This window comes from Rhinolophus sinicus, linkage group LG05 (genome assembly GCF_036562045.2).
Source record: "Rhinolophus sinicus isolate RSC01 linkage group LG05, ASM3656204v1, whole genome shotgun sequence".
NCBI classification, from domain to species: domain Eukaryota; kingdom Metazoa; phylum Chordata; class Mammalia; order Chiroptera; family Rhinolophidae; genus Rhinolophus; species Rhinolophus sinicus.
Window position 1 is genome coordinate 24,670,891 of NC_133755.1, and position 25,382 is coordinate 24,696,272.

Here is a 25,382-nt window from a genome sequence, read left to right on the forward strand (position 1 = left end):
TTCACTTTGTGAGAAATCACTGAGCTACACCCGTGACTTCAGCAGTTTTCTGTAGGTGTTTTATATTTCATTTAAGAATGTTTGTTTCAAAGAAATTAAGAAAACAAAGCCAAGTTTACTTGTTCAGCTGAAGTATTCCTCGATGGAATTCTTGGCCTGAACCTCTTTGCCATAGTCTTTAACCAACCACTTCGCGGGGCTTTCCCTCTCTGTGGATTTTACAGAAGCTGACCCATTTCCTAGTTTCTTGTTGTCGTCCACCTTAATTAGGCGGATTAGGTGTTCAGCACAGAGGGCCTCCACCAACTTGAGGTATGTAGGTTCACTGCAGTTGGATGTATGTACACAAAGATGGGCTGGGCACCTAAGGCCTTGGGCAGCTGCACGAATTCCACGTGGTTAGGCCATTACGGACGAGGGTGGTCTAGCGCCTCTTGTAAGCAGTATTAATGTCCATTACACCTCTAGCAACAATTCCTTCCTGGGCCATGGAGGTGGGTTATTCGTGGAGCCAAATCTTGAATGCATCTAAGCCTCCACCACGTGCTACTCCATGGGGGAGGGCTCAAAGAAATTTTTTTAAAGTGTCCATTTGAACACTTTCTTTAGCTACCAATTGTACTTTACGATGTCAGATTTACTTTGTGATCAATTTAAATATCCTTACTTCACAACACTGGACACTCCAATCTAATCCCTTCAGCCACCATCATAGAAGAACCAGTTAAAAAGCAAAATGCCAAATTAAAAGAGATTTTACTTAATTTGGTCAATAATAAAATGTCACCTTTTGTAAACGTAAATTATTCTGACAAACTGTCAGAGGTGGTCTTTCAGTAATTTTCTAGAGGTGGTTACTTTACTGATGACAAACATTTGTGAGTTTACTAGATGAATTCAGTAGTTTAAACTTTGGCTGTTAAAGAAATAAATTAATTTTTTCTTAAGAGAAACAAGCTGACTGTATTAATTAGCATATGCAGAAAAGTAGATTTACAAGGTGTTTTTCAGCTTTAGATTTATTCCTATAATTTTTGATTCATTCATAATATTTGTTGAAGAAATGAAAAAATAGTTATGTGCTTTTAAAAATAGCAGTAGCAGAAACTCTACTTAAAATCTTTATCAGAATGAAGTAAAGCATAAATTAAACCACCATAATAAAACAGCAATAATAAAAATGGATTTTACCCAAACAAACCATATATCTGCTGGGGGGTTTCAAATAATTCCAAACATTTACTAATGTTGAGGGAATTGTTTAAATTAGAAAAGCAGTTTTCACACCAAAATTTCTACCAAATGATTCATGCAAGACTATAACACTAGGTCCTCAACCAGGTTTTTTGTTTTGTTTTGTTTTCATTTCTAACATTTTCAGATAATTTTATTCAGGTGTGAAATACAAACGACTCTTCAAAAAAAAAAAGACTAAGACTCGTTGGATGTGATCATACACATTGTTTGGGATATTGTAACTAATGCTCTAGAAACGGCCAAGTAAAACCTGCAAACACACACCACTTGCTGAGCCAGCAGACTTAAGGGCTGAAGAGAGAGCAACAAGGGGCAGCATAATGGGCATCTGAGAGCTAAGATTCCTTGGAACTTCAGACTGTCATGCTTCTTATGTGTGGTGCTGCCTTCTGAATGATTAAAATAAAAATGTATGTAGCACACACAGACTATAGCTTTCTCTGAAACTGCACACATATTCTAAACTAGAATGTAGAGTTGGTTGTTTAGTTTATGCACCCTTTTTCAGTCTTAAAGATTGAAGTTGGAATCAAACCCCACTGAATGTAAGAAAGCCTACATTTGGGGAATAATACATAGAGCAAACATTTGTAGAATATAATTCTTCTTAGAGAGACCTTTTTAGTAACTGAATTTAGATATGTATATCCAAGAGTTTCTTGTGCTGGAGAATTTTTAAGTACTTGCCTTCATCTGCCCTATTTATTTCGTGTTCAGGAAGCCTGGAACTGCTGGGTCTGGAAGGTGAACCCACAGATGGTTGCAATGAGGGAAGTTCATCAACATCTCTCAAATTAGCAAGCATATCTTGTAGTTTTGACCTATTGGGTCCTAGCCCCCAAAAAAGGAGGAAGAGAACAAAAAAGAGGAAATAGAATTAACGAACTGCATCAAAATGGTACCATAAACTTTATTCACATCTGCCAACATTCACCTTTAAAGCTATCGTACTATATTAAAAAGTAATTATTTTCCAAGTTTTCAAATTACTTTAAAGGTTTATTATTTCTTGAAAAGACTATTTTACATATATTTTAAAAATTAAGCTACTAGAATATATCACCATTTGCATGAGAAATAATGTTCATGTACAATTTTGACCATTAAAAATATTATCCTATAATCCTTGCATATTACTCTAAATGTAGACAGATACCACAGAGTGTGAAACTACCATGTACCAAATTAAACAATAATGTTCCTTTTTGTTTGTTCATTTAAATTTTTATTCATTGCCTTACAACCTGAAGCTATGGTACCCGAGGTGAAGTCTCATGCCCTGATTACTTACCTGAAACTTGATTCTTCATTCTCTCACATCCCTGTTTTGACTGTTTTATATAGGATAGAGGCTGAAACAGATCTTCGGTAGTTTTTCCTGTTACAAGTTTAATTAAGAATGGGAAAATCTTACCCATAGTCTGTTATGGTTTTTTTCCTATACCAGCAAAGAATACAACTATTTTTAAGCAATTTTAACTAATACCTAGAAATATATTTCAAGACAGTATGACTGGAGTACACAATTTGACTGGAAATATTTCTACTAGACCATATTAAAAGGACTCAACTTTTCCAATGAGTAAACAGTTTAATTAATAAAATATTTATGGTGGCTTATAAATTAATGCTTCATTTTTTCAATTCAAAGCTTTGCTTCAGTTCTCTTTCTATCGTCTTTCAGTTGTTTTGTTTTTATCATCTTCACTTGTTCCCAGATTACCATTAATCAAGATAAGATGAACTGTCAATGAAAACAAAATGTGCTGAACCTCCTCAGTCTATATAGTCCCTCTATCTTCAGTAAAGACATTAAAATTTCTCCCCCTGTAATTTTTCTTTGACACACTAAAAAGCTACATGCTTTATACCTGAATACTGATCATAATCCTCAGATTCAGGAACTCTAATAGCTTCTATTAGTAGGAATACCACTCCAGTCAAATGGTGCAGTTTTAGACCTTAAGTGCTAAATTTCAACTACAGCGATGCCTTGATGTTTGACAAGAACTGAATAATCAATGTAATAGTAGATGGATTCCACATAAGTCCTGGATCCCTTTCCAACCTAAAGATCTTTTACATTTCAAGACATCTATTATTGTAGGATAATGATTTAAATTTATCAACTTTAAGTCAATCTGAAAATTCAAATGTTCTCCTTGTTTCCTCTTGTATGATATTTCCTCAAAACTTCAGTATAACTGGTTTTGTCACGGTTCTGAAAAGCCGTAACAAATCATGCCTCACTATTGTTTGCTCAGATTAAATGTTTTATCAGTATATTTGGATAAAATGTACAAAATATTCTGATGCTTTAATATTTACATTGATTTAATTTATAATGAGAAGGCATCAAATGACATCATCAATAATGGTCACTGATTTTATCCATTCAACCTAAATACTTGTAAATTCTAAGATGTTTTAAATAAAGATTTATATGTTTCTCAGTAACTACCAGGTTGTAAAAGACTATCCCAGCAGGAATGACTGGTCTTTGATAAGGCTTAGGACCACTATAAAATAAATAAAAAAAAGAAAAAGTATATCCTTCGAGTCTTTTGCAACTCTTAAACACGTTTCCCTAAATTAGATTTTATTCTCACTTTACACCACTTTAATACCCCAAAGGAAGAAATTCCTATGGCCATAAAAGGGAGATCCATGTTCACATAGTCAAAGAGAGTAGAAACACAAGGAGATGGCTTAGCCTTGCCCTCCTAGAAAGGTGTGTAAGAAGGTTTTCAGGGATGTTTGAAAGCTTTTGTATTTCTATTTTACATGCTTCACTAGATCTACTGCTAAACTTTATTAATAATTTGCATAATGAATTGTATATACTCTTATATGATTCACAGGGCTAGAAATTTCATTTTAGTTCTGTTTTTTTTATGTAACACATTTTATCGAAAAGAAAAAAGCTAATTGGTAATATTATAAATGAAATTGGTCAAAAGTTTTAATTAGAAAATAATTTTAGAAGTTGTGTATTTGACTCTGTGCCCTGTATAGCATATAGTGGAGAGAGCAAATGAACTGTATTATGAACATATAGAATATTCAGGGGTAGAAATTAACTTTCTTTCTGTCTCCAATTTATGAAATTATAAGCAATAATTTTGGTGGAATGAGAGAGGGTCATACTAGATGAGATTTAAAATTGTCTACAGTTGTCAACAGTGAAAACTCATTACTGTAATTAAGCACATATATTTTTTAAAAATCAAATTATCACTATGTTGGAATACCGAGTTCCATACTCTCATGAGGCTCTGGATTTATTATTGGGACATACTATAATTCCATAATCATATGCACAGTTATGCTTTTTTTTTAAGTTCATAATTAAATAGCAAACCATTTAATTTCAACCCCTGAGAGCAGGTGAAAAGGAAAGAGGTCAGGAGTAGAAAAGAAAAAGAGTAAGTAGTTTTAGGAAAACATTGAAAAAAAATTGGGGGATATGGAAGAGGCAAGATTTATGACTTATAGATACAATGTTTTCCACTTACTCTTCACCCCCTTTTTCCCCTTTCTCTCCTTTTTGTATTGTTCCTTGAGTTTGGTAATTACTCCCTGGTCCACATTCCAAGCTTCGGGCATGAGACACTGGTCTTCCTTTTCTAAACAGAGTGAAACAAATGAAACAGCCTTTTTAAATAAAATATTGAACACTCTAAGTCAATTCACTGTTACGTCAATGAATGACATAACAACCATTTATTTCCTCCTTCGTATCACTAATTTAAAAAAGTTACTGCTTATTCATTAGATATATGTCACACAAAAGGTAGTATATAAGAGACAGTGAACAATTCAATTTCCTGGGTAATACTATTAAATTTCTCTTTCTAAAGACATAGAAAAAAAGAACCTGAAAGATTTGAGTGACTTTTAGTAAATTAAGCGCCAAAACGCTATAATTGACACCCCTCATTTTCATCCAATTATTTGAATTTGATTAGGATTGAATCACAAAATGAATCACAAAAATTTTTTTTATTAATTTATGTAGCAAGAGAAGATTATTATTAAGAGATTATATAGTCTTCAATGATCTTTTCATTTCAAAATTTTTATATTTTTGGCATGTATTTATCAACAAATAATCATTTTTATTTTACAAGATTTATAAAGAGCACTTGTTAACTGTCAATCAACCTGCATCCAAAATTTAAAACAATTTAGTTTCTAAATTCTTTGCTAGTTTATAAATTCTTTAGACAGGAAACCGATCTTGTAGTAGAAAAGAAATTCAATCATTAATTTTCACTATTTGAGAAGAATACTTAAAGAATGTTGTATATTTTATACTTACTATGCTCGTAAAATAATTTATATACCATAAAATGTTACGTGTTAGCTCAGAACTCTTGCCTGAACTCAAGACTCATATATCCAACTGCTCACTCTATATTTCCATTAGGAAGTCAAAATAATATCCCAAACCAGACATGCAAAACCAAACTCCCAATCTCTCCCATCCAATCTGTTCCACCCACAGGGTTCCCCATCTTATTTGATAGCAATTCCATAGTTCCATTTGCTCAGACCAAAGACCTCCCTTTCTTTCACACCCAACGTCAAATATTTCAGGAAATGTTTTCTTTACCTTGAAAATACATCCAGAATCTGACTACTACTCAGGTTACCCATTATTTCTCTAACCACCCTATCTCTTGCTAGAATTACTGCAATAGTTGTCCCCTCTCCCCACTAAGTCTATTATCAACACTGGTTGCTCTGGGTTCTCAAAATAGCAGCCAGAGCAATTCTTTAAAAAAAAAGTCATATCATGTCACCCTTCCATTCAAATCCCTCCCATGGTTCCCCATCTCACCAGTGGTCTGTCTACATTACCCTACATGATTTAGGTTACTACATTAGAATGACTGCTCCACCCACTCTAGCTTCCTTGAATTCCTCAAACATACCAGGATTGCTGCTATCTTAGGGCATTTGCTCTGGATTTCTTCTTCTTCAACACTCCTCCCCCAGATACCATATGACTAACTCCCTCATCAACTTCAAGTCTTTTCCTCAAATGTTAGCCTCTCAATGGGGCTTACCATGACCATCCTATTTGAAATCGTAACCTGTCCCTCCACCCAACCTTGACTCCAGCACTTTCTATTTCCTTTACTCTATTATACTTTTTCTATTTTCCATTTCATTTATCACCTTCTGAAGTACCGTATCATTTATCATGTTAATTGCCTGCTGCCTGCATCCCATTACTAGCAGACTGTAGGGACAACAGGAGGAGGGATTGTCACCTAGGAGATCTGCCACATAGACAGCACTTGATCAATATTTGTTGAATGACTGGAATAAACCAGAATGAACCAGAATAACCAGTAATCTATTTTTAACAGGTTTTAATCCACAGTTTTAGAAAACTATTTATTTGGCTTCTGAATATACTAAACACAATTAAAAAAAAAAAAATTTTTATCAACCTAACTATAATCTATCAATAGTAGAAAGAGTCTCTTTTCCAGTTTAATTGTTAACATTCTAACAATCAAGAATGTTAATTTTCATTAGTCAGGTCTTAATTAAACTGGGTGGCTTTTGGATCCTAAAATACCTTCAGCTTTTAAAAAAAAAAGTAGCCTTATCATAATCTTAACTAGACCCATAATAACAATAGCAATGGAAGATCATAGAAGATATTTACTTGCCAGAAACTAAGGAAATTCTTAACCTAAGTGTAATCACTTTTTTAGTGGGGTAGGGGAAGGATAAAGGAAGAACTTAACATGGTTTAAATGTTCATTCAACTACGTACACAGCATTTGCAATCCAGTTTAGCTAACTGCTTTAAAGTGAAATGCTTTGAATTAGAATTATAAAATCCTAAAACACATAAAGACAAACTCCTGATAAAGAAACCTCTAATTAACTGAAAGAGTCCATTCACTCATACTCATAAACAGAAATATCCACCACACTACTGAAGAGTGAGACAGCTTAAATGTAGGAACAGTCACTCATGTTTTCCCTGGTAACTTCCTAGCAGATTAGGTGAAAATGTACACACATGTATCATCTAATACTCAGGGCTATGCCTCACACCTTAAAACAAAGGAAGTTAAACAAGGAACAATGCAGCTGTCTTTGGAGAAAAATGAATCCCAATTACCCTTGCAATAACATTGGCAATGAAAAGGGCCAATTATTATTTATGCAGATGACTGACTGCTCAAAGAAAGACCTCAGTGTAGTACAGTAGATCTAGCAATTTTGGTAGAATTGTTGCCTAAAATATCTGAATAACTTGATACACAAGCTCATCAGGGAGAAAGACAGAAGAGAGACTCATTTCACTTTAACTTCCTCTGGTTTCCAAAACTTTGTTCTGTTGGAAAAAAAAATGTCAGTCACTAAATAGCCATTATATTCTTCAATGACTTCAAGTAATTACCCTAAATAGTTCTTCAAATATTCGCCACAAAGAAGGAAAATAAGTGGTATTAGCGCCATCAGAATTCCTAAAGGTAAGCACCAAGAAAAAATTAGAATAGGTTCTGATTCTCTAACCTTATCTGCTTTTAAAGTACATAGATTGTAAGCTAAAGACATCCTGGATTCTCTAAAAAGAGAAAACAGAGAAACATTCTGTACATTAATTCAAATTATTTTCATACTGTACTGCTTATATTTAAAACAATTAGAGGTAACCAGTTGTTCTTTACACACACACACACACACACACACACACACACACCCTGGACAAAAAGTGACAGTAGTTAAAAAAAGTTCATAGGATGTTCAACATTTCAACATTGCAAGATATGTAAAGTGTTCTTCAAAATGTTGCCCTCCTGATAAATTATTAGTTGCTTTTATTTACATAGTATCTCTGGTTGAACCCAGTATTCTTCCTTACCCCAGTCTGTTCCATCGCCTGCACTTCTAGATTCATTGTCTCCTTCCTCTGATGTAACCAAGAAATCAAACTCCTTTAGAGCTTCTTTTGTATCTCGATCTTCACTGCTATCAGGCAATGCTTTTTTCCTAACAATCTAATGAAAAAATATGCTAAATTAAAATACATTACGGAATTAATTTAAATAAAGAAGATGGTATCCTTTTACCATTGAATGAGAAAACCCAATTATTGTTTTCTTCAGAAAGTGTTTATTTGTGTTAAATAACTGTAATAACTATTCAATCCAGTGGAAAACACAGATGTCCTTTAAAAAGATATACATTATATATTTAAAAGTAGTAATTTAAACTTTGTCCGATGATGGCTGATTTCTTTTAAATAAATTAGTGGAATCAGATATTGAAAACACTGGAATGTAAGAGATGTATTTAAATTACAAATAGGTGAAAAACATCCCTAACATACTGTATTATAAGAACCACAACCAAATCTTACATTTCTTGGATGCAATTTGTGCAGTGTGCAGACATTCTAATCTAACCAAAGAAAGCACTTCATAAAACATTGCAAGAGTTTTTCAGAATATAACCATGATAATTTTAATTCTACTACATCATCCACTTACAAAACTTATAATCACCAAAACTACAGACTCAGTAACACATACCTCAAGACTTAGAAGGTATTCTGTTTGTGGCGGGGGAAAGAAGGTTCCCATTATTATTTGTACTGTCCCAACTTTGCATCAATTTTCTCCAGTAACTTTCTACATATTCAAATTTTTACTAAAATACTGATGTTTCAGAGTGCGACGTGATTTAACAGCAAATATGATAAGGGCAGTTATGTCTCTTTTTTATATATTTAGGAATATCTCTGGAATTACAAATCCAGTTGGAATATTAAAACTTAGGCTAATGCATATAGAGATCATTTTTGAGATTTATATGCCAATACTCTATGAATCATCTCCACTTTGGTCACCTCCACCATCAAGAGCATAGAGAAATTAGGACACCTGGTTTGCAGCTTCTTTTGATAAAACGGACTCAGTATCTCAACTTCTCCAGACCTCTCAGCTTCTCCATTTCATGCAAAATAGAAATAGCATGATCTGGTCAAACTTTATCACTGGACTTTGAGGGGTTAGAATTATAATGGTTCAATACACACAGATCAATGGGACAGCCTGGAGAGTCTAGAAATACATTCCAAGAGATAACAATTAGCTGCCTTGTATGGCCCTGTTCTCATGCTCATGACTGCTATTACTTATCAATCACAGCACTTTTCATTTAAGACCAGATACAGCTTCAGAAATCCTTTTCAATGCAGCAGCACTCCAGGAAGCCACTATCGATAGAAGTAGATGAAACCTAATTTTCCTTAACTGTCCTGGTATATATAAAAAGTGAATAGGAGAAATCAAGGATTCTTTAATGATGCTAGAATGATTGGTTTAACTATTTAGAATATTTCCCTAAAATCAAGAAATACTTTTATGTTTACAGCATTTCCCAATCTACCATCTAGCAAATCTATTAAACAGAAAAGGTAAAATCAGTTTAACAGACTGTGAACAGAAAAACCATGCTGAAGGTGTATTCTCTTGTAAGTGTTCACCAATCATATGCTAATAATCTATTCTATTTTTTCCCTGGGCAACCAGACTAAGATAGAAAAGTGTCTCTGAAGAGCTAAACCAACAGAAGGCACTGGTCTTCATACTTCCACATACAAATGCAATGGCAATCCACCTTCTTTTATGCTAGAGGATTGATCCCTGAATTTCCGTGACCCTGATGAGACACACCAGATAGAATGAGAAGGGATCACCAACATCCTGTAGACAGAGAATCCTCGTTCTCAATGCCTGACTAAAAGGGCGGGGAAAACACAGACGAAGTATCTGGAACCTTAAATTCAAAGTCTGAATGTATTTTCAACATCAGTTATTACTACAAAATATGGTAGTAAATCACAAAACTAATTCTTTGGGGAAAAATCCTGCTTGTAGACCTCATCTCCTCTACACGACCTTATAAAGAAAGAAGATAAAGGGCAAATTGCAGATCGCTATCAAGAATCCCATTTAAATAAATACACAAAAACTTCGATGTGTGTAATGGTTAGGCACAGTGAACTATGGTTACCAATGGAGAGTAGGATTAGTAAATGGGAATGGGTAGGGTTTGTTGTAATAAGCACATATTATTTTCCTCCCTTATATCTAAGGTTCTACTCCACTCTTACCTTCAATGAGATTATGAATCAACTTACGAAATTAAGACAAACAAAAAGTTACGGGTTGCATAGTGCTAAAAAGATGAGAAAAAGAGATGGGCTTTCACTTTGAAAACCACTGGAAGAGGCACAACATAAATGGGGATGGGATTCTTCATACTGTGACTAAAACAACAGTTAATCATTCTTACTCTCATTACATTTTCCTCCTGAAGAGTCTGAATGTGTAGACCAAATGTTGCTGCTGAAGTTTATCCTTCATATAGTTCAAAACTGATCACTCTTTATATGCACATATAATTCAAAGATCATTTTTACATTTAACAAATGACAAGATGATGAGAATGCTCATAATGGTGGAAACAAAATTATGCTGAAGAGGTTGATCATGAGACAAGAGATGGACACGGAGAGCAGAAAAATGATCCACAACGTAACTCAAAGAACAATCAAGCTCCAGCAAAGGGCAAAGAGCAAGAGAGAAGGAGCATGTGTGGCTGTTGAGGACACTGCGCTGTATCATAGCCTAAACACAACCGACAACTAGTAAGAGCCTCAGGGTTCTGTATTTTCTTAGTTGAATCTAGAAAACTATTTTGATAAAAGAAACAGAATAACATTAAAAAAACACTGTTCTACTAAACATTTTAATAGGGTAATTTTCAGCTAATTCTCTCTCTATATATAGCAATGCAATGAATCTTCTAAGTCATGTTTACTCATTGCTACATAGAGTTAGATTTTTAAAGACCTTTTGGCATGTAGCTATTAGATTGCAACTGTGAAAATTAATGTACTATAACATAAAAATTAGCAAAACTATTACAAAGAAACCAATTATTTGTTTAGAAATTTTTTTTTTCCTGAAAAAACTACAAGAATTTTTGAGTCCAATGTTTCAATGGGGTTAAGTATGTTTACATTAGCTGTGCTTTCATTGCTTGGTCACAAAATTGCTATGACCTATACTAATTGGAAGACAGGATATTTGTATATTTCATTACTTAAAAAGAAACAAGCTTGTGGATGGAATTTCTAGTGAGACTATACTTAACAGTTACAATGATCAGTTTATAGACTTTTTAAAATGTTTAAACTGATAAAATGATTAACAAAACTTAAATGATCACAATGAGTTATTAACCATTGAGCTATAATAGAGTATTTTGACAGGAAAATAATATTTCAGTGCAGTATCACAAAAAAAGGCAGCACAAAATTTCCCAACGATCAGGACAAAGAAAAGGTATCATGCAACTTTAGGCATTTTCTTTTACTCTACTAAATTAAACACATGCTATTACTACTTGTTTGGATAATTAAAAAATGGGAGTAACCACTTGAAGTTCATATAATATCCATGGCAGGGCAGTTATCAGCAAAAAACAAGTGAATAGTGGTCCAGGGAAACAATAATCTGGAAGTAATAATTTGAAAGTCTCTGATGGAAGCAGAGGGCATAAAGAAGAACCAAGAAGTTATACTTAGAAAGCACTTTATAGTTACACGTATTATTTTCATATATAGTGTCTCATTTATTCCTCACAAACTCCTCTGGGAATAAGGTGGGTATGTATTATAATCCCCATTTTATAAACTAAAATACTAAGCCTAAAGGATTAATAAGCACAGATAATTAGTAACAGAACCGGGACTTCAATTCAAGGCTTTCTGGCTTTCAGTCCAGCCTGCTTTATGTTACCTTACTTCCCTCCTCCCTCTTCTGAAGTAAAAGTGAAAGAGGAAATGTTAACATTTTCCTAGACAAAGCAAGGCATGCCCTCATCTTTTACTCAAAAATAAAGAAAAGGAAAAAGGAATAAGAGAGAGAAGGGAGGAGAAGAGGGAAAATGTAGGGACAAAGAAGAGAGGAGAGGGGGAAAAAAGGAGAGGGACGAAGGGGACAGAATGGAGAAGAGAAGAAAAGAAAGAAGAAGCAATTTAGAGACATGTTATTCCAAGAAACTACCATGGGAAAGTCAATAAACTTATAATAAAGAACTAAACAAAACTATAGAATAACCCTAAATAAGTATGAAGAACTCTTAATGGAAGAGTTCTGAAAGTCTGCAAAACTTATCTACAAAAGCAACCTTGATAAGAAAAACAAAAGCTGCATCAATTAGAGTTGATGCCAGTCACCATCAGGCACCATAACGGGTCTGTCAGTTCTATTGTCTTATAGCAACCGATAATACTGCATTGTTTTAACATACGCATTTACCATATTTACCAACTCTATGGAAAGGCTGATATGTTGAATAAATTAACAGACAGAGTGAGGCCCTTCACAGAAAGCTGCTATACTGAAAATATTCTTGATTTTGAAATCAATACTAAAAACTCTTTTATATTAAATTTCCCCAAAATCATGGGGAAAAAAGTTAAGGGTTTAGGTTGAAGGACATGGATTATTTTCAAAGTACGTATTATGTAATAGTCCCTAAAAATATTTATATTTGAGTTATCCAACTCACTGTTGAAGTATCAATGATGCTTTTTTCTCTTCCATCAATGTCATCATCTTCATCTTCATCACTGAAATCTGCAGCTGCATTTTCAAGGAATTTGAAATTTTCCAGCACAGAGGCAGAATCTGTTAACTCGGATTTTCTGGTTTAAAACATGTACATCTTTCTCAGTTAAGTTTTAAAGTCAATGTAAAAATTAATCCATGATATCTTGCACTAACTTTTGTTTATATTAATTATGATCTCTCAAATCATATTATGAACTACATTGATTCTTATTCATTACATTTCCATGAATTTTAATTGGAAAACCAATATAGGAAGAGGTTACTTTTTCAAGTACTTCGTAATCCTATCTATTTAGATCAATGGTAATCTAATGTAAAGAACTCCCCCCCCTCCTGATTCAGTATTTGATTCTAAGTCAACCTTCATATATTCTTTTTAAAAAATATTTTTCTTATATTTGTTGCTATTTTTCTCTATTCTTTTACACTAAGCAACTTTTCTTCTGACACCTAAGTTTCTGTAACTAAGAAAATAATAAGTAAATGTCATTTTTCTGATGCAATCTTACATTTCCAAAAAGCTAGAGTTAAAAAAAAACAAATGTGCACATAAAGTTATTAAGCAATATATCAGTCAAATTATTATTACTAGAAAACTTGATCCTATTGGTGAGTAAATCATTAAACTTTTGGAAATGACTGACTTTTCAAACATGTAAGATTTGAGTTTAGTTCCCTAAAATTAAATTCAGTAAACAATTTCCTAATGGCCAGAACAGAATGTTTTCTCTCCAGTTCATTAAAAACTGTTTTAAATCGAAGAAGGCATTTTCATGAAAAATTTAGCCACAACTATGGACATAATTTTCAAAACAGATAAATCATAAATTTCGAATCTTTTGAGAGCTGTTTGAGGTTTTTTCCATCCTATTCTTCATCTCTACATAAATGAGATAGAGACAGAATAATACCCTTTCAGTGTCAAAAGACAGGTCAAGGCCCAAACACAAGGCAACTAGCGTGGTCTTTCCTGAAGGTCTTTACAATGACTTAAGTGAACCCTTTAGGTAAAAACATAACCAGGAATAATGCCTACGCTGTCTGTGTCTACACAGGAAACAACCAACATCTCACATTTATCAAAACAATTGAATGTAGTTTGAATTGTTAATAAACACATTTAAGAAGGCTCCAATGACATGTTTATAAAAGTCATATTTTTGAACCTTTACCTAAATCTCATAATTTTAGTTTATGTTTCAGAAAACAGAAACTCTGTTCTCACTAGAAAATATAAAGAGTTCAATTAAAACCATTATTCCAGCCTAAACATACATTAAAGTAACATCATATTTAGACTTTCAGAGAATCTTTGGCTTTTTATTTCTTTAGGAATCCTGCCAAATTTTGTTCCATAAGGAAGAATCTCCTCATTTAACTGTTCATGTTCACGTAAGCAGAATTACATACAACTGTATGATACATGATCCAAAAAGCAAAACAAACTATTTCAGACAGCTATTGAATTTTTTACACTTATTCTATCAATTAAAAACATATATTTAAAATAGATCTTTTTCAAAGGAAAGATGAGTTTACAGCATTAGTAAACAAAAGAAAAGGTTTACTTATAAAGAATCTGAGGTATTTATATAAGATTTCTGGGGCACAAGGAATGAAATTTCATTCTTACCAATTTGAAATGAATTTCCAAAATAAGATCTTCTATGAAATTCTAACAGTAAGTGAGTGAGCTTTAAAATATTAAAATCTACATTAAATCCATAAATTTCAAGCAAATGTCTTAAATAAAAATATACTTAAGATAATCACGAATGATAACTAATCCCTATATGGTTCCTTTACCAAATGAATTTTAAATTTTTATTAAACTTTATTATAACTCTGTAGTGCTATCTAAAAGTGCAAGTATTATAAGTATCATCCATAAACCAAAAATATTTAATAAGAACTAAAGTTATAGCTAAAACACTTCACAGAGAAAATACTTACCCAATCATTGCTGTGTCTTTAACTTCGCCCTCTGTGCCATTTATAACAGAGTCCTGATTTTTGTCATCTTCCCTGTCAGTGACATCACTTGAGAAGCCCAACAAAGCTCGCACTCGTTTAGATTTCACATCCAGAATAGTATCTGTGTAACCCACCTCCTGTAGATACCTGTGTATGAAGAGGATCCTACAGTTCAGTCACGTTGGAATCAGTATTCTGTAACTTCATATCTAACTAAAAGTATTTTTTTTAAATTCATGCCTGCATAAGACTTAACAGTATAGCACTATGCTAGTATGACTTGCTAATAAATTATCTTCCAGCTGCAGATGGAGCTGTCTCCTACAGTACCAGCCGCTCCGGTCACTGAGAAAAATCAAAGAACTATACAATACACCATTCATTGTACTTATCATAAGAAGAAGCTGTTCCTTAATATACCTAATAGCACATTCTTTCTTCTAGGCATGGTTGGAGTAAACTCACTCTCAGATTCTACTGAATCACTATTTTATAAAAGTGATTATTATAACCAGTAGTCTTTTCACATTTCTGATGTAAAGAGTCATTGGATCAACTGTTTGAGATCTAGCATGTTTCTAGCATATATGGTTTCCTCCATGACCCGCAAGAAGATAGTATATTCCAAAGAGTCACTTCTACAGAAGGGAAGCTTCTAGCCTGGGAAAACTCTAAAATTAAAAAAAAAAAAAAAAGACCACAATTCAATTGCAGGATGTGGAATGCTTGGGTGCACGGGTGTGTGTGTGTTACAGAGGCAGCAGTACAGAAAAAAAGAGAATAGGCTTTGTATTGAGAGTTAGAACTGGGTCTTAAGCCCATTTCTGCCACTTTCTTCCTTTGTTACTTTAATTCTCCTGAATCTCAGTTTTATTTCCCCTAAGAAATACACATACAGTACAGAAGGTACTCCATATCTATTAACAACAAAGATGACCAAAAAATACAAAACTGGTAGTGGCAGGAACATGAGAAAGGCAAATGCTATTAATAATGTCATTAATAAACATGACAGACAAATGTCAGGCATTAATTCATAAGTAAACATCAACTGTAGGAGAGGAAAGAGAAAACATCAATAGACAAGATAACCAATATTTACAGAAAGCTTTTGATTAATATTTGGATAATAAATTTCTAATTTTCTTAAATTTAATCAGTTAATTCTTGTAAACTAATACAAAGGTATTATGTTTTTCCATTTTTAACAAGTAACATTTGATACATACTTCACTTTGGCACAAAAATCACATTATGAATAACTGCTGTCCATAAATAAGCTGGCTCTACTAAATAGTTACTTCCTCATTCACTGATAAAATGCCACCTTTACTTTAAGGGGTACATTATTGAGTCTTTCAAAGTTTTTGAAAATATCTCTTGGATTGCTCACTATTAACAACTCATTAAAAAGTAAAAGATCAGCGCTTTAAGAACACTTGTTTATTTATAAAAGGAAAATGCCTAAATCATATTTAAAACCAAAATTAGGGCACTACTGAAAACCCACTTATTAAATACTAGTGAAGTCTCATTTTCTTCTAATTTTGAGTAGGATAAAAATAGATATGAGGAGACATTTTAATATTCTCTTCCTTTCATCAAAAAGAATGGCTGGCATGCATCCACTTTGGAAATCACAGATTTAAACTATTCACAAGAAACCACAAAAGTCCAAACAACTAGCAAATTTCATCTTACTGAGGCACAAATCTGAAAACGTTTCAAATGTGACAGGCAAGGACCAGCCACTGAGCTGGTGATTCGGTCCAGCCCCACCACCTGACATCTAAACTTCAACTCGGCTTTGTTCCCTCTTTATAGTCTCAAATACACATTTTGTAGAAGAAAGCATACATTGTGCAATGTTTGCAAATTTGGAAAATTCAAAAAGTTCTTTAATCAATTTAAAATAGAAAATTTAAAAACACAGAAAAATTACATATAAAAACTAATTAGATTTATCTTAAAACATGTATACCATTTTTCCCCGAAAATAAGACCTAGCCGGACAATCAGCTCTAATGCATCTTTTGGAGCAAAAATTAAGATAAGACCCAGTCTTGTTTTACTATAAGACTGGGTATAACATAATATAATACCAGGTATAGTATAATATGATGTAACATAACATAACATAGCATAGCATAGCATAGCATAGCATAGCATAGCATAGCATAGCATAACATAGCATAACATAGCATAACATAACATATAATACCGGGTGTAATATAATATAATATAATATTAATATAAGACAAGACCGGGTCTTACATTAATTTTTGCTCCAAGACTCATTAGAGCTGATTGTCTGGCTAGGTCTTATTTTCGGGGAAACATGGTATTCATGTATAAAACGCACAAAGAAAAGAGTGACTTTTAAGAGAACAGAATTTGGGGCCAGCCCAGTGGCTCAGGCGGTTAATGCTCCGTGCTCCTAACTCCAAAGGCTGCCAGTTTGATTCTCTCATGGGCCAGTGGGCTCTCAACCACAAGGTTGCCAGTTCGATGCCTTGAGTCCCGCAAGGGATGGTGGGCAGCGCCCCCTGCAACTAAGATTGAACACAGCACCTTGAGCTGAGCTGCCACTGAGCTCCCAGGTGGCTCAGTTGGTTGGAGCGCGTCCTCTCAATCACAAGGTTGCCAGTTCGACCCCCGCAAGGGATGGTGGGCTGTGCCCCCTACAACTAGCAAAGGGAACTGGACCTGGAGCTGAGCTGCACCCTCCACAACTAAGACTGAAAGGACAACAACTTGAAGCTGAACGGCACCCTCCACAGCTAAGATTGAAATAACAACAACTTGACTTGGAAAAAAAGTCCTGGAAGTACACACTGTTCCCCAATAAAGTCCTGTTCCCCTTCCCCAATTAAAAAAAAAAAAAAGAGTACAGAATTCTTTAAACTATAAATTTAAGTATATAATTAAACTTAGAAGCTTACAATGGTACTCTTTTTGATGAAGCTAAAATTATGGAGAGAATTCATTCTTGATAATTCTTATTAATATTTAATAAAAAATAAATTCTACCACAGGGGGGGAAATGTTTAATATGAAAAAGGAGCAGTAATTCAATTAAGATTTTCCACAGCAGCAGTATAATAATATGAGAAATAAAATTATTCTATTGAGTTGAAAATACAAAACAAAAATAATCTCAGGAAAACATGCGCATCCCCTCTTTACGATGGCCATGGGTTACTTACTGTCTGAGTAGTTGTCGACCTTGTTTCCACATTAACTGGCTATTTTGTTGTGGCTGCACCTCTGTTTCATTACCTTCATCTAGAAAACATTAAATCATAATAAAACTGACTTGTTATATACATTATATGGCATCTCGATTTGTAAAAATTGTGCAAGAAAAATTTGTAAGATTAAGAATATGTAAAACTGCACTGCAAGGTATATTTTAGGACAATGCAAATTCTGTTTTTAAGTCAAATTTCCATAAGAAAACCCTAAATACATTATTGCTACTGGATTCTCCTCAGAGTTGTAGAACAAAAATAAAGACATTTTCAGAATCTTTAGGCAGCCTTAGAATTTTCCTCTAAGACAAAGACCTATCTAAGTCAAGTCAAACAATAAAAGTCAAATAAAAGTATTATGAAGCAGCATATCAGAATTAGAACAAAATACCCAGGAATGGGAGGGGGGGAGCCAGTTTGATTAAATATTAGAGAGATAAGAAATAATCTTGGTCCAAATCTATTTCCTTCACTAGTTATTAAATGAAAACCTAAAGTATTCTTTTTAAGACATTCTTTGAATGAAAAACTCCTAGGTCTTGTAAAGTTTTAAATTCATTATTTGGTAGAAGCCGAATATTTTCTAGAAGGTGGTAAGATAAAGAGTCTTCTCTGTGATTAAGTCTGGACTAAAGAATTTCCAAACTACACTATGGCTCTACTTTGAAAACACAAAAATGTTCACACTTTCCATCAGCCCTTGATCAAACAATAAAAAACCATTGTCTTTATAGGGCTTTATTCAAGTGGAGATACAAGAAAGACAGGGAATATTTGTTTTATGAGTATTTGCTATTACATATTTACTTACTATGTTCCAGATGCTGTATTAAAAACATACACATTATCTCTTTTAATCTTTACAAACGTAAAAGATAGGTGTTATTACTATCCTCATTTTAAAGATGAGAAATATGAGTTTTACAGGTTAATTTTAAGTTAGAAATAGAGTAAGTGTTGAAGTCATGTCTGTTTGACTCCAAAGCACACGTATTTTCCTCCATATGCAATCACTACAATGATAAGAAATTAGAGAAATATGTAAATAAAAATAAGAATTAGGTCTTGCACTTTCATTTTTCTCCTAAAATAACTAGAACTAGGTCAAGCTCTGTGATGCACCAAAGAAATAGTAGTAGGTTATATGGGGCTGGGGAGGGCGATAAGAGAGATTAGTTAACTCAAAAAAGGAAAATTACTTTGGGATAACTTCAGAAGGTATACTTTTTTTTTAAAGGCAAAAACAAAGGTTCCAGTACTAAGGAAAAATGATACATCTTGTTTCCAGTGACCCACAAATTCGGAACTGTGCATATAACATAGTATGTTCCAATATGTCCCCTTCTTAAGTCAAGCAAGTAAGAACATTAACACTGACATTCTAAAAAAAGTAAAAATTTCAGATGTGAAAGAACTTTTGAAGTCATCTAATTTCCCATCACAATAGGCTTAAATCCTTTCTATATACCTTCTTCAGATACACTCAACTGCCTACTTTTGGCAGTCATGTTAACAAAGTGTGTTACATCCATTCAATGGAATACTACTCAATAGAAACAAAGAATTAACTACTGACACATGCCAACATGTATGAATCTCAAATGTATTATGTTAAGTGAGAGAAGCTAGAATCAAAAGCCTACATTGTGTATTGTTCCGGAATCCATGTGACTTTCTGGAAAAAGGCAAAGCTATAGGACTAGAAAACAGATTAGTGGTTGTCAGGGGATAAGAGTAGAGAGTGAAGAGTGACTGCAAAGGGTAGTAGTAACAAGAAAGACTGCATGTGTTTGTGAAAACACTAAAAAGATTTATTTCACTGAATGTAAATTGTACCATAATAAAAAATAAATTAAGCCAAATCAAATAAGAATGCATCCTTACACTCTTTTTAAAAAATGTATTCTTACATTGAGACAAAATCCAAATCCCAGGGTAACAACTGACATTTACCAAAAACAAAAACAAAAAAAACAAACAAAAAAAAGAAGTCTAAGGTTTGAAGAAAAAACAAAACAAAACTCTTACACATGTGAACTTGATTTTCCCCATATTTCCTTACTTAGCCCAACCTCACAGTTCTCTCAATGGTCAGTACGTAGTCATCAACTATCAGATTCATTCTTACCTTATCAAGTTCAAAAAACGATATTATACAAAAGTGAGGATTTTAAAATGGTAACAGTTATATTTCTTGGTAATATTAAAAATATTTGACTGGTACTTCCAGTCAAGTTGAAGTAACGGGACCCAATCTACCCTCCTGCTTGAAACAACTAAAAACAGAATAGAGAAAACAATGGTTAAGGCATTGCACACCACACAAAAAAGGACAATGATCCCTGAGAGAAGGGAAGCAAACCGGTGAGCCCTATAATTGTTCCAGCTTACTGCCTTGATAGAGTTTCCAGATAATAGCGTAGGAAGGAGGAACAAAAACAATATTTAAAGAAATAATGGATAAAAAAATGTCAAACTTCATGAAAACTATAAACCCAGAGATCCAAGAAACTCAACAGACCCCAAGCACAGGAAACATTGCGGGAGGGCACCAAAGTACATCATAATAAAATTGCTTAAAACCAATGATAAAGACAAAAATCTTAAAAGTAGCCAGAGAAAAAAACGTCATATTCTACACAGAGGAACTACAATAAGGATCTCATCAGAAACAACACAAGTGAGCAAAATAAAGACTTTTTCAAGACAGACTAAAGCTGAAAGAATTCATTATCAGCAGCCCATATTACAAGGTATGTTAAAGGAAGTCCTTAATGAGGCAGAAGGAAAATGATACCAGGAAATATGGATCCACACAAAGGAATGATGAGCACTGGAAATACATACTTTTTATAGTATTCAAATTTCTTTAAAAGAGAATTGACTGTTGAAACAAAAATAATAATGTAATGTGTGGTTTGTAACATACACAGAAGTAAAATAAATGAAAACAATTGCACAAAGACAGAGGAGAAATGGAAGTACATTGCTATTAAGTGTCTCATACTACTTTTGAAGTGGTATTATCACTTAAATATAGACAGTAATAAGTTATAAACCCTAAAGCAACCACTAAAATAACAAGTTATAGCTAATAAGTCAGCAAAAGAGATAAAATGGAATCATAAAAAATACCAATTAATCCAAAAGAAATCTGAAAAAGAAAAGGCAGCAAAGAACAGATTAAACAAACAGTAAGATGGTGGTTTTAGACCATATCAGTAGTCATATTAACTGTAAATGGTCTAAACATCTCAACTAGAGGCATACAAATATTCTATTGTAGTAAGTATCTAGCTTCTAATATTAAATCGGAGAAACTGAAATATGGAAGATAAAAAGATTTTAACATAACCTGGATTAATATTCTCCTAAAGTAGAAATGTGAAGGTTTGGAAGTGGAACAAAACAGAAAAAAAAATCAGAGGGGACACTAATTTTTTGTGAAAAATTTTCTGAAAAAGTCTGGATTGTTAATTTTAGGAAAATACAAAATGGACAGACAAAGAATGGAAAAATCCCTATGTCTTAAGATTCACCCTATTTGGATACACCAACTTCTACCCTCTGCTAGTCCTGACTTTATCACTGTCATCTACATGTCTCTTGATAAGTCAGAACCAGGCTCACAAACTTCCTCTGCAACCAAATTTTTCCTACACCTTCTTGAGTGAAGTTATCTTCACGTGGGTGACCCACTTCAGCCTCTCCACAACCACCACCCTCTCTAGCCGTCATACCTTCCCTGTCATTATCAAGAGCTGCCACGATGCAAACTCACTCTGTGAGCATAACCTCCAGGTCCAATACTCCCAATTCACTACTTTTTTAACTGGGGACTACTAGTCCAGGGGCAAGTTACAGCGAGCGTGCAGGTCAATCTGGCCTGCCACCCTCATTCATTCATGTATTGTGGCTGCTTTCATTTGCGACAGCAGAGCTGAGTAGCTGCAACAGCAAACATACGGCCTCCAAAGCCCAAGTATTACCATGTGGCCTCAGAGAAAATGTGCTGACTTGCCCTAGATCATAGCCTATCCCCTAATTCTTAGCCATTTAGCCTCCTTTTGTCTTCACTTCCATCCCTCTCTAGTTTTAGTTCACGGACTATCACTTCAACCATTCTTTTGCCAACGTATCAATTTTCTTATTCCCTTGTCTCTCCAGGAATTCAGTGAATTCAACTATTACCTAATTTCATTCTATCTACCTTTTACCTAGGCTGCCAAGTTTGCAGACCAGTGCTTAGTGCTTCTATGTAAACGCATGATCAGACTTCAACTGGACCCTTAGCTTTTCTCAATCCTACCATTTTCTAGTTAGCTTGTCCTCCTGTTCACTATTATTTTAAACTTTACTTTTCTTAAACCTCTGAAGCACTCTTAGCACGTAATCCTGTCTCATACATAAAGTTATATTAAACACCCACCACCAAACTGAAACTCAAACCTACAAATCCATCACCTAACTTCCTACATTCTCTCTTGATAACAATAAGACAGGCTCCTCCTGCCATTCTCCAGCTATGTTCAAAATCCAATCCCTCTCACTTCTTCAGATACCATCCTATTTTGAATATCTCTACTCTCTCCCTTTTATTTGTTCCTCCTCTAAGAAATATCACACACACACACACACACACACACCATACACACTCTTTCTTGATTCCATGTGTCCTTTCAGCTATTGCCCTCTAATCCCTCTCCTTCACTTTCACAACCTAAGCTTCCTGAAAGTTGACTATACTTAGTCTTCCTTTTCCACTTATGTCTCTGTTTCTCCTCTCACTTCTCTCCTAAAACTGCTCACGATCACTAAATCCTAGAGATACTCTTCAGCCCTCTGGGCACTAATCAGTAATGCTGAAGGGGCCTTACTTCTGGAAACCCACTCTTCTCATGGTTTCTACTGGTTTTCCTCTCACAATCCTTACCAGTTTCCTTTTCAGGTTTCTATTCCTCTACTACCAGTATTTTAAATGTGGCCATTCCTCAGGGCTCCATTTTAGATCCTCTTCTCACCCTACCAAGGGTCCCTGGATGAGCTTTTCCACTCCAGTGCCCTTGAGTGCCACCAGTACTATATGGTGATGCCTCTCAATCTCCGTATCAAACCCATACCTCCAACCTGACACTAGCCATCTGTCTACCAGCCATCTTCACTTGACTGCCTAATAAATAAATCCAAAAGTGAACCTACCGTCTTCCAAACCTACTTCTGGTCTAGTTTTTCAAACTAAAAGTATGGGAGTCATTTTTTATGTTCCCTTTTTTTCATCTCCTACATCTAAACAAGGACTACTTCCTGCAGACTTGACTTCCCAAAGACTTTCTGAACACACCCACTTCTCTGCATTGTCAGTAGCCTTGTCAAGGTAACCTTCCTCATCCACGTGCGTGACTGTAACAGTCCTCTAACCAGTCTCCCCATGTCCCATTCTGCTCCTCTCGAATCCGTCTTCCAGGTCTAAGAGCAAATCTGATCACAAGAGTCCTAATTAAGTCCTTCAAATGCCTTCTCATAACTTGTAGGATAAACTGTAAACGCCTTAGCATATTTTATAACCCTTGTAAAATATTTTATCATACGCCCACCCCCAACTCTCTACCTGTACCTAGAAACACTCCTTCCCTCCATCCCAATACTACTCCATTATTTCATTTCTCAAACGTGCCATATTCTTATCTCAGAAACATCACCACTAATACTCTGCCTTTCTCCCACCTCTCAATTTAGTCAGTCCACTTTCACTGACCAATTCTTACTTGTCTTTCAGAGTCAACTTTAAAGCTCACTTCCTGCAATAAGGCTTCTTTAACACTTAAGACTAGATTTGGCTTCCCTGCTATTGTGCTCTATTAACACAAAACCTATTACCATTATACCTGTCATTTTATTATAATCATTTTTTCTTATCTTTCCTATAAAAATTCAATAGGGTGTTATCATCTTATTCACAGAATTTGGTGCTGGGTCTGACAGGTATTACATATTTAATATTTATAAGATAAATAGGTGGTTTGAAAGATCAATAGATGGGATGGTACTAGGTACTAACTAGGTACTGTATACTAACAAAATAAACCTGGGAGTTGGAATTATTTCCAGAATTCTTCCCACTTTACAGAAAAGAATCAAGCAACCTCAGAGAGATTAGGCAATATCACAGGTATTTAAAGTGTTAGGGCAGAGTCAAACTACATACATCTGATTTCAAAGACCAAACTTTTCCTATACTGAGCCACACTGTTTACTTATAAACATTATAAAACTGAAACTGAGGGCTCGGGTTTATGCGACAAGGAATTTCCCTGTACTTACAGAAGAGCTCTCTTCCCTCCATAGTTCGTATGCTTTCTTTCAGGATTTAAAGGGCGTGATGTACTTTGTACTGCACATCTCACATTTCCCACTGATACTGGGAAGACCCAGCAGGACACGGTTATGCTGGTGCATGTTACCCCATGACTGATCCTCACAATAAGCACAGAACATAAGCAGGAAATGGGGAACTAACAGAAAAGGGAAGAGGGAAAAGGAAGGAAGGAGGTGGAAAATGATTCAGATGACACTAAATGATTAGTGCCAAAAGATAAGTAGGTCAAAAAATAAAAATTAACTAACATGCAAATAATTAGAAATGAACTGCAGTTATAAATATTGTTGCTACAAAATACTGGACATTAACTTCTTTTTATTCACTTAAACTTCCTTTAAAATTAGCTTACCAGAATCATAGCTTGGAGGCTTCATATCTCCCTGATTCAATTCTGTCCCATATTTCAACTTGTGGTATTTGGCTCTAACAAAGAAATGAGAAAATACAAACCATCTTAAAACACATTTAAATGAACATTTAGATATGTAATAGGAGTAGTTACCAGTATGCAATAGTCCTGGCTAACTTTCAAAGGCTCACAGCCTTCCAGGATGTCAAAATCGTAACACAAAAGTGCTTCCATTATCATTTTGTTATTATACCATCAAGTGCTGTTATAACAAACGCAGGACTAACACTGGGAACCATAAATCTTTCTGTAATTACTAATGAACCATATTAACACTCTAGCTTCTGTTGTATTCATATTTTCTTGAGGACTGCCAGAGTACAATTATATTATGGAAAGCAGGAGGTAAGTTTGGATTGTGACATAACCTTGTAAAAAACTAACCTTTCTCAAAATTGAGATTTTTAAAAAGAAAAATCATCTGTAACACT

General features: G+C 34.3%; 1 protein-coding gene and 1 pseudogene across 2 annotated transcripts in view; both read right to left on the bottom strand.

Annotated features, from left to right (window-relative positions):
• The window catches only part of STRN (striatin), an 80,633-nt gene that overhangs the window by 18,480 nt on the left and 36,771 nt on the right, over positions 1-25,382 (bottom strand). Inside the window, exons 3-10 of one of the 2 annotated variants that reach the window (XM_019741959.2) lie at positions 24,892-24,965; positions 18,119-18,197; positions 14,892-15,059; positions 12,877-13,012; positions 8,153-8,288; positions 4,773-4,883; positions 2,549-2,635; positions 1,945-2,088 (exon numbers count right to left, since the gene is read on the bottom strand). In XM_019741959.2, coding sequence (XP_019597518.1) covers positions 1,945-2,088; positions 2,549-2,635; positions 4,773-4,883; positions 8,153-8,288; positions 12,877-13,012; positions 14,892-15,059; positions 18,119-18,197; positions 24,892-24,965 — 935 coding nt within the window. The remainder of the gene's footprint in view (positions 1-1,944; positions 2,089-2,548; positions 2,636-4,772; positions 4,884-8,152; positions 8,289-12,876; positions 13,013-14,891; positions 15,060-18,118; positions 18,198-24,891; positions 24,966-25,382) is intronic. The other variant, XM_019741966.2, reaches the window with a different exon arrangement.
• Positions 71-616, bottom strand: LOC109452774 (small ribosomal subunit protein eS12; annotated as a pseudogene).